Source organism: Cariama cristata, unplaced genomic scaffold, assembly GCF_000690535.1.
Source record: "Cariama cristata isolate BGI_N322 unplaced genomic scaffold, ASM69053v1 scaffold10064, whole genome shotgun sequence".
Lineage (NCBI taxonomy): Eukaryota > Metazoa > Chordata > Aves > Cariamiformes > Cariamidae > Cariama > Cariama cristata.
Window position 1 is genome coordinate 13,234 of NW_009612359.1, and position 18,787 is coordinate 32,020.

Here is an 18,787-nt window from a genome sequence, read left to right on the forward strand (position 1 = left end):
GATTAATATAACCATTTATTGGCTTTGTGTATCTAAAGGAAAAGGATTGGTACCATTAACAAATGAAATAGGGATTGTATAGTAATTTTGTTACAGATTTGTTCCATATGCAACTTTTCTGTAATACCATTTCAACCTGTCCTGCAGCATCCCCTTTTCCAGTCCTGGACTTTGCATGAGAGCAGAATTTGCCATGTGCGCAAATAGATCTGTACTGCTGACAGATGATGGTTAGAGTATAGGATGAGTTACCAATTTTATTTTCACTTTAAACCTAAGCAGAGTTTGAACTGCAGCAATGGATTATGAATATGAAAATACTGTTAGTAAACATAATTTAAAGCAATACAGATGGTCTTCAGGAAGCTTTATTTACATCATCTTTAACTCTTATTTTAGTGACAATACAAGCTACTCATTGACACTTTTGATCACTCACATGAATTTAGCTTGGCATTTTACAATCTTTATTCTTGTGTTTGACCAGATTGATCCCCAGTTGAAACTCTAGAATTGTCAGTGGGCATCAGTTGAGTTACACCATGGATTAATTTGATGATAGTATTATGAGGGGATTGAAGCATGGGAGTGTTTTGGTTTTTATGGTGTTTGTTGTTTTTTTTTTTAACTGATCTTACTGCAGTCATGTAGTATTTGGAAGTAAGAACACTGATTAATGTAACAAAATTTTATTTTTAATATACATTTTAGAGGACAAAACTGACCTTGAGAACAGTGTGATGCAGAAGAAAATTAAAATCCCCAAACTCTCTCTCAATCACGTAGAAGAAGCTGGGGAGGTTACAGATTATGGGGAAGAAGATGTGGAGCTTAGACACAGTAAGGTACTGAAGTCTTTACTTTTTTTTTTCCTTTCTCCCCCTCCCCCTTTTTTTTTTTTTTTTTTTTTTTTTTTTTTTTTTTTTTTTTTCCTTTTTTTTTTTTTTTTTTTTTGGAAGTGCTTGGGGCATATACAGATGTCATAGCTTAAGAATTCCAGGCCTGCTTTTGATCCCCTTAAAACACTGTTTGGTAAAATTGGATCAAATTTTGTGTGGGAGTGGGGTACGGGTTTTCAAAACCTGATTTATGTGCAATCGAACATTTTCCTGTTTAGACTGTCTACACAGTTTAATTGCCATTTGAGATTTTTGGAACAATGCTCTTCCACTTTGGCCCAGAATGCTTTAAAAGTCACTAGTTACATGAATGTCGAGCAGCTGTTCTCGGTGGCACTTGTGACCTATTGCGCCCTGCTTGTTTGGAATTGGAAGGGCTGCCCTGAGACTTCCCAACTACAGCAGTGGGTGAGAAGACAAATTGACAGGACTGCATCCCTGTGTCATAACTGCCAGTTGCCTTTTTAGGTCCAGATGCCAGAAATTCACTATGTAAATGTATTTATTTTTTGATATCAAATGATTTCTTTAAAAGTCTGCCAACCTTCAGAATAAAATACTGCTCTGTGGCTTCATGTGTTTTGCAGCTGCAGGAATGATACTAGTACATTTCTTTATGGTGGGCCAGAATTTTTTTTTTTTATTTTTTTATTTTTCTTTTACTTTTAGAACATGCATAGAACAGGCGTAACATCAAATAATCTCATTTTCTGCCACATTGCTCATGGATATTGTGGTATGGGAATTGCTAGTGTCAGCTTCTTGTCTCTAACCTATGAGCTACATTTGCTTTCCTTGCAGTTGCTTGGAAGTTCAAATGCTTTTTCCATATTTGGCCAATAAAATTTAGTGACTCTTATCCATACTGTCACATTTTAATACCACTGTCCAGGCCCCAGAAAAGTGGCGTGCTTTAATTTGTAGGGTTTGTGTGGATGGCTGAAGGTAAATTTCTGCTGATAGTTCAAAGAACATGAAGCCTCTGCAAAGCAGTACTAATACAGAAGGAATCAGTTGGTGAGGGAGATGAGGCTGGATGATATATTCTATCTCCACCTTCTGTCTTTTCAGTTCCCTTCCAGTGTTTGCTGAGAGCGTTAACTCAGTCACTTGCATCAGGTAGTTGGGTGAGCTTGCTAGAGGAGTAGTCAGAGGTTTTGTCTCCCAAAATCTGGGAAGGACAAGCCCTCTGTTCACAAAACAGCTTTGTGTGGTATGCCACTTTGATCTCTGATGTCGTTACAGGTGACAAACTAGCAAGTAGTTGATTCTTTCTCTTATCAGAAAATCAATTGCAGTCAGAAATCTAAATGTTAGGGGTAAACTTTAAAGGAAGAGAGATCCAGATCCACGTATTTGTAAAAGAAATTAAATATGGAATCAAGTGACCCATGTACACTGAGCTTGCAAGTGTTGCCCAAATGCAGAAAGAAAGGCCTTTAACTGCCTCAGAATTTTGTGTATGCGTTTAACTGAATTACATGTGCATGGTAGTTATGATGTATATCCACAAGAATCTGTTAGGCAAAACATTTTTGCAGGCAGACTTTGTCTTGCTTTTTTTGGAAAACAAGTATTAATTTCACAAGTCTGTAGAATTTTAATTTTATTGCATCTTACTGCTCCCCTAATTTATATATTTATTTTTTACATTGTAACATGCAGAGACAAGATGGGAGGAAGCAAAGTGAAGGTACGCACAAAAGCATTGAAGCAGTTGTTGCTCGCCTTGAAAAACAGAATGGGATGAGCCTCAGTAATACTTCCAGCCCTGAGGAGGCTTTTATGGAGACTTCGGAAGGCATGAACAACATGGACGATGCTGTAGTTCCTCGGATTCTGTATGAAGAATTGCTGAGGAGTTACCAACAGCAACAAGAAGAGATGAGACACATTCAACAGGAGCTTGAGAGAACGCGGAGACAGCTTGTGCAACAGGCAAAGAAGCTAAAGGAGTATGGGGCACTCGTGTCAGAAATGAAAGAGCTCAGAGACTTGAACAGGAGACTCCAGGATGTACTGCTTCTAAGACTAGGTAGTGGTAAGTGCCGGACTTAAATGGGACTAGTTTTAATGAATTTTGCAAGTGTGATCAATAGTAATGGAAACATATTTGAAGAATAGCAGTGGTTGTTAAACTGGACATTGAATGTTAAAAGGGTTTTCTGCTATGGCTGTACAATATGTGTCGAATTTGTATGCTATGTATGTCTGGGTTTTTCTTTAATGATAGTAGAGGTCTTTGTGCTGGTATGGTTGAATCAGAGTTTCATTTTAAGCAGCTGTATTTTAAAGAGTCTCTGACCTTCCAGTATATGCTGAAAAAGATAATAAAGCGTCATCTGCAAAATATACCAGTATGTTCCCGTTTAAAAAGAAAAAAAGAAGAAAGTAAAGGCAGTGGAATGAATATTTGGGCTAAAACTATTTTATTCTTTTCAATTAGGGATTTTGTTTATTGTTATGTAAGTGACTGTGTTATCTTCCATTTTCTGCCCCCTCTTCCCATTAGTAGCTCATTAGAATGTGATATATTTCTGAACTTCTTAGCAGTGGCTTTAAAGAGCCATGCTATATGAAAAATACGGATTGTTAAAGAATAATTAAAAAAACTTTTTATATTAGTGTCCCGTTTATCAACACTTGTTACAAAATGCACGTTTGTGTAATTTGGATTTAAATTCTAAATATATTGAGTCAATTGCTCATTTGTTTTGGTTTATAACAATTATTTAACCATTATGTTGGAATAAATGGGAAAAAAGACAAAATAAAAAGTTCATCCTTTTCATTGAAGATGATACCCTTGGAATACCTTCAAATATTTTACTAATTTATATTTATTTGCTATTAGAATGTGGTACTGCTGTGTTGAAGATTTGCTTGGTGACAAACTTGGTTAAAATTTGTGCATCCAAACTTAGCATGCTGTTTCTTATGTCTGCCTTTGTGTATCTGGAAACTTAATTTTTGCATGTAAATTGGATATTGGCTCTTCTACTTGACTTGAACGAGTGCATGCAATTTGCATGTGGGTCTGAGTTACATTCACGTACAAACCTGGAGCTGGGAGAGCATGTGCCTGTGCTGTAGCATGTGTTAAGGTATGCCCGCAAATTTGGAGTCAGGTTCTCAAAGTAGCATCTGATGATTTAAACTGGGTGTTTGATTGTGAATGCTCATCATTGTTACACTGTGCATAATTAAAATGTCATTACTGATTATAAACATTCTAGTTAACTTTTTAAATAAAACTAAATAGGCAAGATTTCTCCACAATCTGAAAAACACAATGTGGTTGGCAGTAGGTTTCACTGAGCTCTCTAAAATTTTCCTTGGATGGAAAGATGTTTCTTCATCTGCAAGTAGTTAGCTGGAATTTATGTGAATGGAGCACCAGCCAGATGTTAGTAGGCAATGGGGCTGAACAGTGTAAAATACCAATTTAGTTGGTAGACTTGACAGCAATTTGAGTGGTGAGACCAGGAATGAAATGAAGACAGCTTCTGAATTCTGTCTTGTTTCTTTCATTTTAAGAAAGAAAGGATGTATTTTTTACTTGAGCTGACTCAAGAAAACTTAGAAGAAAAAGAAAAAAAAAAAAAAGAACAACAAACAAAACCCCAAAACCTCTTCGAAAAAAATGCTGAATATTGTCTAAATACTGGATTTTAATTTAAATTGTATCAGTCTGACACTTGCTTTAAAACTGAAAATAAATCTTGATTACATTGAAGACAAATTCTTTAAATTAAATCACATACATGGACAAATATGAATTATAGGTAACTTCCAAAAAAAATCCCTTGTTGTTATTACTTCTGTGGAACCTTTCATGGATGACAAAGGTAGAATTTAGCCCTAAGGGCTGTGTCCTTCACAGGGTCTGCGTTTCCTAAGACTCATTGTATTAACTGCTGATTAGTCTATTGCCTTTCCTTGTAGTCTCATTCACAGTAGAGAAACAATCAGATTCTAGAAAGATCAATACAAAATTTATGAATGATTAGAAAGGAAGACATCTTAAGCACATTATAAATTAGAGAGTCTGATGACAGTATGAAAAAGTGCTACTTCTAATCAAGAAATAGATATGTAAAGACTTCTTTAGTCTTCCAGCTTATAAGTGAGGTATGTTTGGGTATGTGAATAAGCTCTGAAAATTGTTCAGAAAATAGATTACATCCTGAATTCATCTTCAGTTGTTGCAGCGATCTCTTAAACCTAAAGTTTCAAATTACATGTAATTTATGTTACACTGCACTTCTAGCAGGCTGGACTTAATGCAAACTAATTGCATTTCTGTTTCACCTTAGAGACATCTGATTTCTTTGCATGAGATGACAGCTGGTTTGTGCTGATGAATTGCAGCTGTGGGAAATGCGTGCCTGTTGCCATTTTAAAGTTGTGGATCAAATATAGAACAGCCTCTTGTGCTAACATTCAGTCAAGTATTCAGTCTCCTGATTTCCCATCAACATGTTGATTTCAGTGAGAAGCTAGAAGTCTATGTATTCTACTCTAGACCTAGGTCTTCATCTCTGCTGCTAAACTTGAGCCACTCTTGTGAGAAGAGTTAGGTTCTTAATCTTCCTCATGGTGACACTGAATTGCTCTCAGTTTTAAAAGAGCCTTGAAAGCAGATGTAAGAAATGACAGTAGTGAAAACAGTACTGATCCATGGGGATATACTGAGGCTTCTTTATGATTTTGATACGCCGTTGCCCAACAGATCCTTTCCTGGAGGAGACGAGCATTTGACCAGGGCTCTAGGGACCAAAGCTGTGGGGAAACATGCTGACTGTTGTGGAAGAGGTTATGATATCCCTCATCTGAGCTCCTGGAAGAATATGTGCAGCCTTTTGCCTTGCTCATTTTGGGATCAGGAAGCTCTACAATTGTAGGCCTTTGCAGTTTATCTTTGTTCTGTTGCACCTGAAAATGCACTAATTTCCCTGTCTGTAACAATAGAGTAAGGTGATTTAGAGAATTAAATCACTTGACTCTTCCCTGTAGGCCTAACTTTAAATAGTCCTTGGATTGCAAAAGATAAGAATTTCAATAACTTCTTAGAAAAATAATTGTCTCCAGGGTAAGATCTGTGCAGTTTACTATGATTGTATATGGCCAGAAGTAGTGAAGTTGTATCAGGGATAATGTTTGGGTGTTCGCTCTCTGCTAAATACTTCATTTTCATGTTGTTTTGCTAAGAATTAGTGTTGCTCTAAAGTCAGGGAGTATATTCACTTTCATTCATAAACATTCATTTATCAACACACACACAGAGCCCCCCAAGTGGTTACTTTTAATCCCAGTTTAATTTCAGTGATCCAATTTACAGTGTCTTGGGACTGACACCAGGATAGGGGGAATGAAGTGGTATTTGTGTCTTACCACATGTAAGGAATTACTATTATTCAGGTTTTCTGGATGTGTCCAGCTTTTTGATGTTAAAAAAAGTCCAAGGTTCCTGTCAAATACGAGTACAGGAAGTACCATGTAATATAACAATACAGATTCCTGGGTTTTTTGTTCAAATTCTGGTAGATCATGTCAAAAAACAGCTTGCTGCTTACAAATGTATATTGACTCCTTTATCAGTTAGTTTATTTCGGCTTATTTACTAATTTTTGAGTAGCATGTAGCCTAAGATGCATTTTTGAAGAAAAGAGGTGATGAAGGGAAGCCTTCTACCTCTTCATCCCGCATTTGGATGGCCTCTCAGATATTATGGAAACTTTACAGTCAGAAGGAGAAAGATTTTGCACTAAAACATTTGTTTCCTTTTTTTACATTCTGAAGAATTGTCTTTTTTTTTTTTTTTACATAAGTACTATCGTTAAGCATTTAGATAGTGGCATATATTTTTGTATGTCCCATTCATCATCTTTAAAATAAGATGCAGAGCATGAGAACTACAGAGAGAGGAACTTTTAAAGTGTGGTGCTTGGTAAATTTGGCATGCAACTCCCATTAGCAGTGAGGCAATAATGCAGGTTGCATGTCTAATTCACAATATGCTGGGTTGAAAATGCAGTCTTTAGTAGGTGGTGAAAGTAGTTGTGAAGACTACCTAGTTACAGGCAGATTTCTGTCTGGGAAGAAAAAAGTCGGTAGAATATTTAAGATGACATTTTAAAGACTTTTTGTTGGAGACTTCTAAGCAAGCAGTAAAGCATGAATTGCAATAGAGGTTTTTCTGACCTGTTAAGAGTTACGGTTATTGTGGACTTTAATCAGCTGTTTTACTTGGGGAACTCTGGAAACCAATTCCCTTCTGTGTCGGTATATGACTATAAACAAAACAGTAAAAGACTTCTAAATAGCAACTAATAAAAGTGCTTGAACTGAGATAAACGTTTTCTTCTAGGAAAAAGATGGTTGTACTTGGGTGTCTTCCTCAAGGTGACTTTCAAAGTCTTTGTTTAATAATGTGTTCTTGAAGTAACAGCTAAAAGATCAATTCCTAAGTTCACACTGGCTATTACATCACTGCATTGGCTTGTTCGGGTGTGCATACACTGAGATGTGTGGAGGCTTTGGGTGCTTTAATCAGTCTAGGTCTTTCCCCCAATTTGAATCAGTTTAGCAGTCTCAGCTTTAGAAAGTTTAGTTTGTCTTGGCCATACCATTGTATATGCGTGATAGTAGAGGTGCTTATTAAGATTATTATGAAATTATAATGCAAATGTTATGGGTTTTGTGATTTCTCTATTTGCGCCATGCTTACGTTGCCTATGGCTCTTAAGACACTCTTGTCGGTGCCACTGCAGTATAGGATTGCCTGAGTTGCCGAGACAACTTTTCGTTGTTGCTGAGTGTCAAGTGGCAGTCAGCTGAGAACATTGAGCTAGCTATGTAGGTGTAGAGTAAGTTGGAGGATAAATGTCAGATGCTGACAATGGAGGAAATACTGATATCACTGTATAGTCTCTAAATGAAACTGCACAAAGTAGGAGGAATGAATGCTTTGCTTGTTCCAGGTACAGGAACTATTTAAGATACGTGACTCAAGACATGAGTTCTGGTGCCAGCTTGTCTTGCAGAGCTAGATCAATTCAGGGCTTGGTCTGTGTGCTCAAACACTGAGGAGGGATGCTGAAGTGTGATGGTGACCTGATTATTGAATTGTCCTTTGTTGAAGATGTCAGGGTTGGGCTACAGAGTGCTGCAGCGCTCTCAGCACCAACCTGGTACAATATAGTTCTTACAAGTGGGTGAGTTTATCCTTATAGTTCTTGGAAGTGGCTGATTACCATGGTGTCCGGGGTCTAAGCTGGCAGCCTTGCTGTGTTAATGAACCACCGTCCCTGCATGGAACTTCAGTGACTGCTGGAGCTTCTCATGATCCTAGAGACAGACATCAAGAGACAATGATAGCCTTGAGGCCGTAGCCTGTTTGTAGACTTCTGGTGTAACTGCTGCAATGAATTGAATAATGAAATCCAGTTCACAAATTATTTTATTTTGTTCTTCTGTCTTTTTAGGAACACTTTATAAATTTGATCTGGAAAAGAAAAGTTGATGACTGACAAAATAATTATTCTCCCTTGAAGCCTCAAACATATGCTTAGTATTCTGTTGTTTAATCTGTGCTTAATTTTTATTGATTACATTAAAAATAAAAATCAGTGTGTTGGATGGATTGGACAATCAAAATTCTAATTCATGTGGGTTTTTTTTAACCTTGGATACTCTTTCTCTGCATGATACTTTAGCATAAGTAGCCTAAGCCTGTTTCCTTCATAGCATTTGTGTAGATGCTGACTATTTTTAATATATCTCTGTTATATCTAAAGAGATTTCAAATTTCTATAAAGTTTGTAATTCTATTTGGATAATTTATGTAATTTTGCAGTAAATTATGCAGGTTTCTATGCAACTATATAGTAATTCTTATTTGAAGAATTACTATTGTTGCTTTTGGTTTCTAATTTCAGTGTCATCTTGACATAATTTCTGTAGTGTGCATTGAGGCAATCCTACCCATATCTGTAATTGCCCATGTGCTTTAAGAACAAAATCAAACATTTAAATTAAAATTAAATTTTTTAATGTTTATAAAGCAGAGTTACTTATCCTGCTTTTATTTATTGATGTTCAGAAGTAGGATTTTGGTTTAGGCTCTTTCTAACTTTAAAATGAACATAACTAATGTGTTGTTTTATGCTAACCATGGATGATGAAGTGATTGATTTCATGTTCTCTGGGATAGCAGACAGCTCTCTCTTCTTAACTGTCTAGGACCTGCCATTGAGCTTGAAAAAGTAAAACCAGAATCAATTGAGCCTGAACCTGAGGTACAGAAGACCTTCAGTGAGGAAGCAAATACATCAACGTACTATCCTGCCCCTGTTCCAGTAATGGACAAGTATATTCTCGAGAATGGAAAGGTATTTTAAATTAAATATAGCATGAATAATTTGTAAATGTCCATCAGGTGATTTTCTTGTGGAATTTTCATGATCTCAGGGGTTTTGCCTCGTAGCAGCTTATACAAACTTCCTCAGTTTTCGTAAAGGTATGCTATTATGCTGAGGAAAATTATGAAATTACACATACATGAACAGCATAGAAAATTATCCTCAGTGATGAGAGCATTGAATGCTGTGCAACACAAGGAATATAATCATTAAATATGCATGCACAAGCAAATTGGCATAGTCTTCAATTGGAGACATGCATAAATCCACCAAATATAGACAAAGTCAGTAACCCACATTATAAAGTTATATTAGTCTATTTAACAGAAATACTTTTTCCTAAAAGGTCTTTAACGTTTTTAATGTGCTGTAGTCATATTGCAGAGAAGCCTTCGTGGTTTAGTTGAAGTCCAGTAGATAATTATGAACCATGGAATGAAGATGGGCTCCCTTGAATCTGGTAGGAGCATTGCCACTGAATTGCACTGATGTAGTGCTACTTTCCAGATACTTTTGTAGAGTTGGTGAAATACCATCTAGCTACAATTTGCCAGAACTTGACTGATACACATTGTGTGCTCACCTACCAAGGCCTGCTTTTATAGCTGTTGCCATTATCGTTAAACAAACATTATATTTCTTTTACGAAACTATAGATCCTTCAGAATTGCCTGTGCAGATCCTGTTTCTTAGGATATGTATGCATTTGGTACCATAATCTGAGAACCTTTAAGGAAGAAACATCGATTTCAGCTTCAGTACACAGTGGCATTACTGATGGAATAGCATGAAATACTACATTTTCAGATTTGTGTTACAAGATTGACTGCACAAGTGTCTGTCATTCTTGAAGATGAATTCAACATAATTGTTGAGGACAAAATGTATGTGAAAAATAGTATAATCTTGGCAGTTTGACTGGTATTTGGTTCAGATAGCTTTTCTTGCCTAGTATATTTAACATATGTCATTTGCTTGTATTTTTTCTGTCTATTTGTGCGATGAAAACTTAGCATATATTGCTGTGAGAGTTTGGTGTACCTCCTTTTTTTCCTGCTTAAGGTCTGTAGGATAGGGCACATCCTTTAGTATTTTTGTGCAGCTTTTCCTGCACCTTTATTTCATCTGCCAGTTCTTGGCCCTTCTGTTGCTGAAGTTTTCTCTGTCTTTACAGATATTAATATCTCTTAACTTTCTTCTTTTTGTAATTTTGTTTTTTCTTTAAGTTTGTCTATTTACTGGGGCTTCAGCCAGCTCAGATGCCAGAAATGTGAACTAATAATGTATTTAGAGTGTTGGAGGGTGTTTTTTTCAGTTTTCCTTATTTATACCTTTTTTTTATTATTCCTTTATTGACATGCACCACTACAGTAGTTGAAATACTTTTTTAGAAATCTTGCCCTTTGTGGCATTGGATTTGATCTTAGTAGGATTCTTTCAAAGCAGATAAATCTCTCCCCTCCAGAGGGAGAACAGAGTTATTGAAAAAGAGCCTATGGCATTCATTTAAAGAGAAGAAAAGAAGAAGAAAAAAAAAGTTCATCTTCTGAGATACATTTTAGATACATTGCACATGTTAGCACAGTTAAAGTAGTGAGCATTGCTTTGAATTTGCTGTTGTTTCTGTTGCATTGTGCTTGAAGGTTGATCCTGCAGTTGCTGAAATTGGGGGGAAAGTTCCCATTGATTTCATCAAGCCAAGGGTCTGGCCCATGGGGCAGCTCTTCCAGCAAGAAGGAAATGGCCTCTGAATCTGGACTACAGTAAGCTTCCCATAGTTTTGGGAGTAATAGGAAACAGTATCGAGCCTGTTTTTATAGAGAGGTAAACTGAGACATGGATAGATTAAATTCCTTGCCGTAACAGTGCTAGAAATAGAAAAAGGGAGACATAAGATTTCTGTGTCTGTGGCTGTCTGTCACGTAGTTGCTGTTACCATAGGTGTTTCATACCAGTGATAACTTCTTTTAATAAAAGAAGCATGTTCAAAGAAGAGATGATTTGTCTGAAACGTAAATATTAAAAATATTTGCTGTAACTTGTTGTTTTCTTTTAAGTAACTTAAAGTTAATGAATAATGTAGTTTAAGAGACTAAACAATCTTTAACAAAGACAAACCCTAATTTTGGCAGAGGAGAATCAGATTTTTGATCATATACAACAGTCTCTTCAACTAATGTAGTACAGACATCCAAAACTTGCCATGTCCCAACATTCCTCATCTTAGTTATTTTCTAAGTAACTTATACTCATTTTTACAGATAACTTCCAAGATCAAAACAGAAATAACTGAATTACAACTGTAACGTGATTATTTTGTGAGCACAGACTGCTCACTCTGATTGGAGTTGTCTTACAAAATATGTAGAGAGCACCAAAAGAGTGTGGATTTTTTTAAAGCAATTATGAAGTAGCTTGACAACAGAGAAGGAAGGAAGGAGAAAAAGGGATGTTCATGTTGTGGTTATTACTAGTTCCATTTCTGTCCATTACAAAATCTAAATGCCATGTGGACTTACGTAGAAGATTCTGCAGGAGAGGCAGCTTGCTTTATGGTTTTATACTTTGCAGAAGTTAGACTTTTCATTTGTTTTTTATAATGTAGCTGGTAGCTAAGCCATTCATATTTTTCTATTTAAGTTTTTAAACAACTAGTTGCTTTTGAAGGATGCTGTCATAATAAAAAATTTCTTCAGGTTGTAGCCCTCAGTAATAATTAAAGCAGGTTTCCATTTAAAGGAAAAATGATATTTGGTTGAATACCGGCAGTAAAATTATGGGTATATAAAATTTTACAGTAGCTTTGTCCAATTTTCATTGCATTTAATGGGACTTATGTGATACTGTTCAGATCTGTACAGGTAGCAGGCACAGTTTATGTAATGCCATATGAAAGGAGTAAAACCATGACAAACTAAGAGCAAAATGGTTAAGGCAACCAGAGTCTCCTAATACAGTTTTGCCATAGAATTTTGTTCATGAGTTTTTTCTTTTTGTCTTGAAGAGGCAGTTTTTATTAAAGTGTTAGTGTTACAGAAAGAACCTCCATTTGATCAGATTTTATGAAACCTAAATTTTGGATATAGCAATCCAATTGATACATATTTTTGTTATTTTGCACTTTTACAGATTATCTGAAAGTAAGTTCTGTCTTCTTTTGCAGTGCAGTGAACTCTTACTTGTAATTAGAATAGCTAGGTCACACATTAGCTTGTTATGGATTATGAGGAAGTGTGGGTCCAACCGAACGAAGTTCATCACGATGTGAACAAAGCTTTCTGTGTGCAGAGCTAGTTCAAGTGTGTGCATTGTACTCCAGGAATTAGGAGCATAGACATACAAGGTACAAAATATTCTCTGCGGTTCCACACAGGGCCAGCATTTGCACCCTGGTTGCACTCATGTCAGACCTGTGCTGATTACTAGTGGAGTTATTTTCCTTGATGTTACTTAACAGTGTCCTAGTTATCAGAACTCTCAGCTCAAACATACATAGTGGCAGCCTAAGGATGGTACACAGCTTCTCATCCTGCATTCATCTTTAAGTCTGGAGCACAGGGAATGTTGGGGTAGAAATATGGTGTAGCTCTGTGGGAGTCAACCCAGCATAGTCAATTCTGAGCAAGACAAATAGACACTGAACAAAACACAAGTAGACTCGAGCAGCTTCCGTTTGGAGACTCTACAGTGGGTTCACACTGCATTTCCCAGTACCCTTATTATCCCGCTTTACTACTTCAATGAAATATCTCTACTCCCCATTGTCTGGATAATGGAAAGTTCATGATGTTGCAGCAACAGATCATTGCCTTACCACGAAACAGTATTCGCCTGGGTAGATTGATTGTACATGATAAGCAAACTTCATGATAGAATTGGAAGTTTTACAAAGCTTCCAAACTTTTTTGGCTTATATTGAAATTGGAACTCTCAAAATCCCTTCTCCCCTTCTACTTACTTTAAACAATCAGGCTGAATTTTGCAAACAGATACAGGATACCACTTAGGAAGTATTTCCCCCTCTACTGCCTCCAAAATATGCTTTGGGTAAAGTCTATTTCAGCCAAAGGGAAGCTTTCATATTAAAGATGAAGTTTCATCTTGCTCCTGAATTAGGCTGGTGCAACTGCTTGGTTTATATGCTGTGCAAACCTTTATAATACTGGATGTGTTTACTGTTTCCTTCTTCTATCTCTGTTCCTGACCATAGTCTTTCAGGAGATAGGCTATGCGGGGAGGGGAAAAGTAGAGAGTAAGAATTGATCCAAAAAGGAACTATGTTATATAAGAGGTTGACTTGAACTCCCTGACCCATGAAGTTGGAGAAGTTTCAGAATTAGGCAAAATGGATTTGTTCAGCCCTAATTACTGTTATTATAGTGCCTAATATTAATGTTCCTACAGCCCTTGGATACTGTTGTGTGCTACATGCCATAGATAAGTTCTTATTATTACTACCTTCTAGGTCCATCTTGGCAGTGGAATTTGGGTAGATGAGGAGAAATGGCACCAGCTGCAAGTAACACAAGGAGATTCAAAGTATACAAAAAATCTAGCGGTTATGATTTGGGGAACAGATGTTCTCAAGAACAGAAGTGTCACAGGAGTTGCAACCAAAAAAAAGAAAGATGCCGTTCCCAAGCCACCTCTCTCACCTCACAAATTAAGCATTGTCAGAGGTAGGTTATTTGAAAACTTTTGCTTCCTGCTTTGGAGTATAACCATTAATCACTGAGTTGAAAGATGCTTCTTTTCAGCTCATATAAAATTAACTGATTAAAAACTGTAATTCAAATTGCTATTGCATTGTGAAGTGCATACATATCCAGGAAAAATAAAACACATTGCAATAGCTGTGGACAGTGCAGGCCTTCACAGCTGAAGAGTTGTACATTGACTTCAGTTAAGGTTCAAGAAGATCATCACTTTAAACCACTTGCAGGACAGAACTCTGAGCCCGGAGAACAGTATGTTGTTCTGGAATTCATTTATAACATAATTATTTTTTTAAATGCATATATTCCTTTTAACAAGCCTAAGAGTAGTTTTACCACATTCTTTCATCCAGAATATAACCAACTCTGGCATGAGGCACAGAAAACATTATAGCTGTGACTATGAAAATATGCATGCCTTCAAAGGCAAGAAAGAGTAGTTTTACCCTTTTAAGTGGAGAAAATGGAAATAGTAAAAACTACTTGTTTCACTTGAATTGGAATTTGAACAGGAAGTGTAAATCGCTGACCTATCTGGCAGGAAAAATTGCAATGACGCTTTCAGTAACTGCAAGCCTGAGTCCATGTATTTAGTCCTTTGAGAAAGAGAAGGCCTTCTCCTTTATTTAAAATGAATAGTGAATTTTCAGTCCCTTTGTATCATCATGCTTGTGTTTTGCTTTCACTTCTGTCTCTCTTGGTATTTCAGGCTTCTTTTTAAGTCAGAACTGAGTTGGTTCCTCATGGAATACATACCGAAATTGGATTTTTAGATTTTGTGCCATACTAAATTGCAGTAGGGCTGAAGGAAATCTCCCTATTTGATTGAGCTTCATTATTCTGCATTTCCTGTTCTTAGTTGCTATGTGCTCTTAACTATGAACTCTTTAAGAGCTGTTGTAATCTGCCTTGCAAGTACCATGTTTTGGGAGTAAGAAATACGAAGTAAGAAATTCCTCTTTGAGTGTGTGTGTGTGTCAGTGTCTGTGTTGTGTGGGGAAAAGCTGGAAACTGATCTTTGTATTGTCATCTTTCTTAGTTTGTAAGAAATGAGTAAAAGATATGTGTGGGGTTTTTGGGTTTTGGGGTTTGTTTTGGGTTTTTTTTTGTTTGTTTGGTTTTTTTTTAGTAATCTGCTTCAAGAATGTATGTGGAAATGTAAGCTGTTCCATGCTCATTTTCTAGTTCTGGCTGAGACCTTTTGGTACAATCCTAACACATACAGCGAAGTAATGAAGTACTGGCCACATAAGGAATCCACTCTGTGGCTGTGGCTACCCTTGTCAGCTCCTAATAGGAAACAGAATTGGTTACCCAGATGCGCACTTACAAGCATGCAGTACAAAGGGGTTATTTTTCACTGGTCCATTGCAAAGAGCTTTCTAATTTCCATGCTGGAGGCTGTTGCTCCTCAGCACTGCTGGCAGGGTTGCTTATGTGAGAATTTCCTCTTCTGCTTCAGTCAGGGCCACTCTGTGTTGCTTGAGCCAAATGATAGCGTTCTTGTAACTCCCCTGGTTTTGACTACAGTGAGTTTGGGAGTGTGTTGCAGCAGGTACATGGTGAGAGGCAGATGGGAGGCCCTTCTCTTTCTTCTCTTTCATACCTTTACGCTCGCCAGCAGTTCAGCTCTTCCCTATGTCCTTGTTTTTCTGTGTCTTCTGTCATACTTTTGCTTCCAGCCTCAACCCTCATTTTAATTCTACTGTTCCACGCCCTATTTTTCCATGTTCCTCTTTCCAGTGTTGCTTTCACCTTGTCTTTGACTCCCTTTTTGTTAGACTCAAGACTGTACAATCTACTCTTGAACCCGTTAAACTGTGTGGCCAATGTTTTAGGTGGCAGCAGACGGACTTCCTATATCAGCAGTACTGGGTAGCACATAACCATGATTTTCCATGTTGTTGTGTCCTTTGCATTTGCGTCAATGTTAGTAGGTCTTGCCTCATTGTGCCAGCAGTGTTACCTAGAAAGCTGGAAGTGATCAAATAAGAAGTTGTTATGGAGAAGAAAACAAAACAAAACAAAAATGACTAGCAAGTGGATGGATGGTTAAATGTGAGGAAGTTAGAGTTTATGTAGCCAATGATTTGGATCAGGCATCACAGAAAGAAGTAAAACTCCTTGTTAGTCTTTGAGGTTTACTTGAATCTTTGGTCCAGTCAGAAATACAAAAGGGGTATCTGTATGCTACTCTAAAGCCAAAAGGCAAAGAAGCAGCCAAAAGACAAAGACAAAATCACTCTTTGGAGCCCCTAAGCCAGCATCCTTATGTGACTGCTAAACTGCGATTTCTGCAGCCCCTCATAGAAATGGAAGAGGTGGAAGAGGAAAAACTGTGATGATCATGGGTCTGTCTGGGTCACACTGACTTTAAGAGTCACAGCTGATGAATGAGTTCTGTCAAGTGATTCTTTGCTTTATGTTGTGGCTAAACTAATAACATAGCCTGTTGTTTGCTAGAAGTTCACCTTACTAGGTGTATCTGCTGCAACCTGGGAGTATTCCTGAGATTGTTGTAGTGCAAGCTTATGTCCTATAAACACGCTGGGTTTCTTCAGGTTCTCAGTGACGTGCCTCTTCTTAGGTGTCGTATTTCAAATCATAGTTTACTTACTGATGGTCAGCATTTCAGCTATCAGGCTGCATGACGATTAATTGTATTTATTTCATATTCAGTACATCTTACAACATAAAATTCACATAGTTTTAGATGTTTTCATCATTCTGTGGACACAGACTAGCTTATTTAAAATAGATTTTTGAATGACAGCATTAGCTCTTAATGTGTCTGATATCTCTAGCTTCTTAAAAATCCCTACTGTGTAGTAGGTAATAAAGAAATTATAAAAAGTATGATGCATGAGCACTGTTATAAACCTTGTTAATGTAAAATAATCTTTTATAAAACTTCTGAGAGGTTTCAAAATGAACTACAAAGCATACATGGTACTTAATTTTCATAACTTTTTAATATGACGCATTAGAAATGTTGTAAACCCTGTTAATTAAGCGATAATCTCTATGGCTTTCTGTATATGAAGCAATAAACAGCTACTGGAATAGATTACTAGGCAAAGCAGAACAGAGTTTGTTTAACCAATCTGGGAAGCCTGCACAACAAAATACATTGTTCTGGTTATGAAAACAAAACCCCTCAAACCTACCTATCACTAAGGGGCTGGGTGTGTTGCACCACTTATGATTTCAGTAACCTCTGCAGGACTCTGGCACTGAACTACCGACTCAGTGAAGCAGAGTTGTCTCAACTTTCATTGCCCTCATTGCTTTTGCAGTTATTACTATTGCTTGCTTTTTCTATTCCAGTTAAGTTCACAAAGTGTGTTCTGCAAACGTACAAGATGGCTCTTGCCCTGAATAATCTACTAATAAAAGCGAAATACGCCCAGGGACAGGGCGATATGGACAAATACAAGAGTTAGGCAGGCAAGACTGACACTGTAAAAAGTTGGATTTAGCCTTGTTTCTGTGTAGAAAGCCTATTAATGTAGTCACAGCATAACTGGAAGTTGGTCGTGCCAAAGATTCAAGCCTGGTGAAAAATCTTGACTTTAACAAGATAGCCAGTGAATCAATGAAAGCTTCTGTTGTCTTGCAACAAATATACACAATGCTTACTCAGTGCTGTCTCTTGAGTAGTTAGCCCAACACAGGGCTATATTCTTTTCTAAATATATCCTAATGGCTCTTTCCCGTTTTTTTCTCCCCAGAATGTTTGTATGATAGAATAGCACAAGAAACAGTGGATGAAACTGAAATTGCACAGAGACTCTCCAAAGTCAACAAGTACATCTGTGAAAAAATCATGGATATCAATAAATCATGTAAAAATGAAGAAAGGAGGGAAAGTGCAAAGTACAATTTGCAATAAATTTTGGATTTTTAATAAAGTCTTAGTGTTTTACTTAAGTGTTGTTTTTTGATTTGCGTGGCATTTTTGCTGACGGGAGAAGCTGACTTGAAGCATTATTCTCCTTCTATAACGGATTCATTTTTTGAGAGTTCTGTCAAAAGCCCTTCTATGGTGTAACCTGCTTTTAAATAATGTAAGATATATTGTAAGTCCACTCACAACGGAACAGTGAATTTTCAAAGGTTTTTCCAATGAGTTGCAGTATGTTACCTGCAGTTCTGTGTATAGGTTGTAATTCTGCAAACACCAACCCATTTTGCCTACGTTTTGCTTTACTGGAGTTAGTGGATTTAGGCTGCAGTAAACATCTGCTCAGAAGGAAGAACTGTACAAGATCAACTTTCCTATTGAAAAGAGTTTTATTGTATTTTACGAAGTGTTTTTCTGAACTGAAATTTTAATCGTTTGTTTTTATAAATCTTTGTTTTGATCTCTAACAATATATTTGGTCAAAAACACACAAAGAACGCTTCTTTTTCACTTCTTATCTTGTAGATAGATCACCATTGCCGTCATAGTTTAAAAAAAAAACCCAAACAACAAAGAACCCAAAGCTGTAAGTTGTAAAACCATGATAATTTATTTTAAAAAAGAAATAAATCTAAAAGGAGTTCTTTTCAGGCACTAAGGCACTTTTCAGATTTCTGGTTATGGTACAAAGCTCTTCAGTATGTCCCTATTCTTGTTCTTGAAACACTATATTTTTAAGTATTTGTATTTTCAAACAATTTAAACATTGCCACACTATGGCAAGATTATGTATAATAGAAAATGTCGTACCGTTTTGTCTGAGTCCGTAATTTAACAATGGACGCT

The 18,787-nt window shown here is 36.8% G+C and overlaps 1 protein-coding gene across 1 annotated transcript; it reads left to right on the top strand.

Annotated features, from left to right (window-relative positions):
- Nucleotides 1-711: 711 nt before the first annotated feature.
- Nucleotides 712-17,929, top strand: BEND5 (BEN domain containing 5; the record flags this gene model as incomplete). Its single annotated transcript, XM_009698595.1, has 5 exons — nt 712-845; nt 2,565-2,940; nt 9,144-9,292; nt 13,788-14,001; nt 17,769-17,929. Coding segments are annotated over 5 exons (1,034 nt in total), but the record flags the coding sequence as incomplete, so codon positions are not given.
- Between the last annotated feature and the right edge of the window lie 858 nt (nt 17,930-18,787).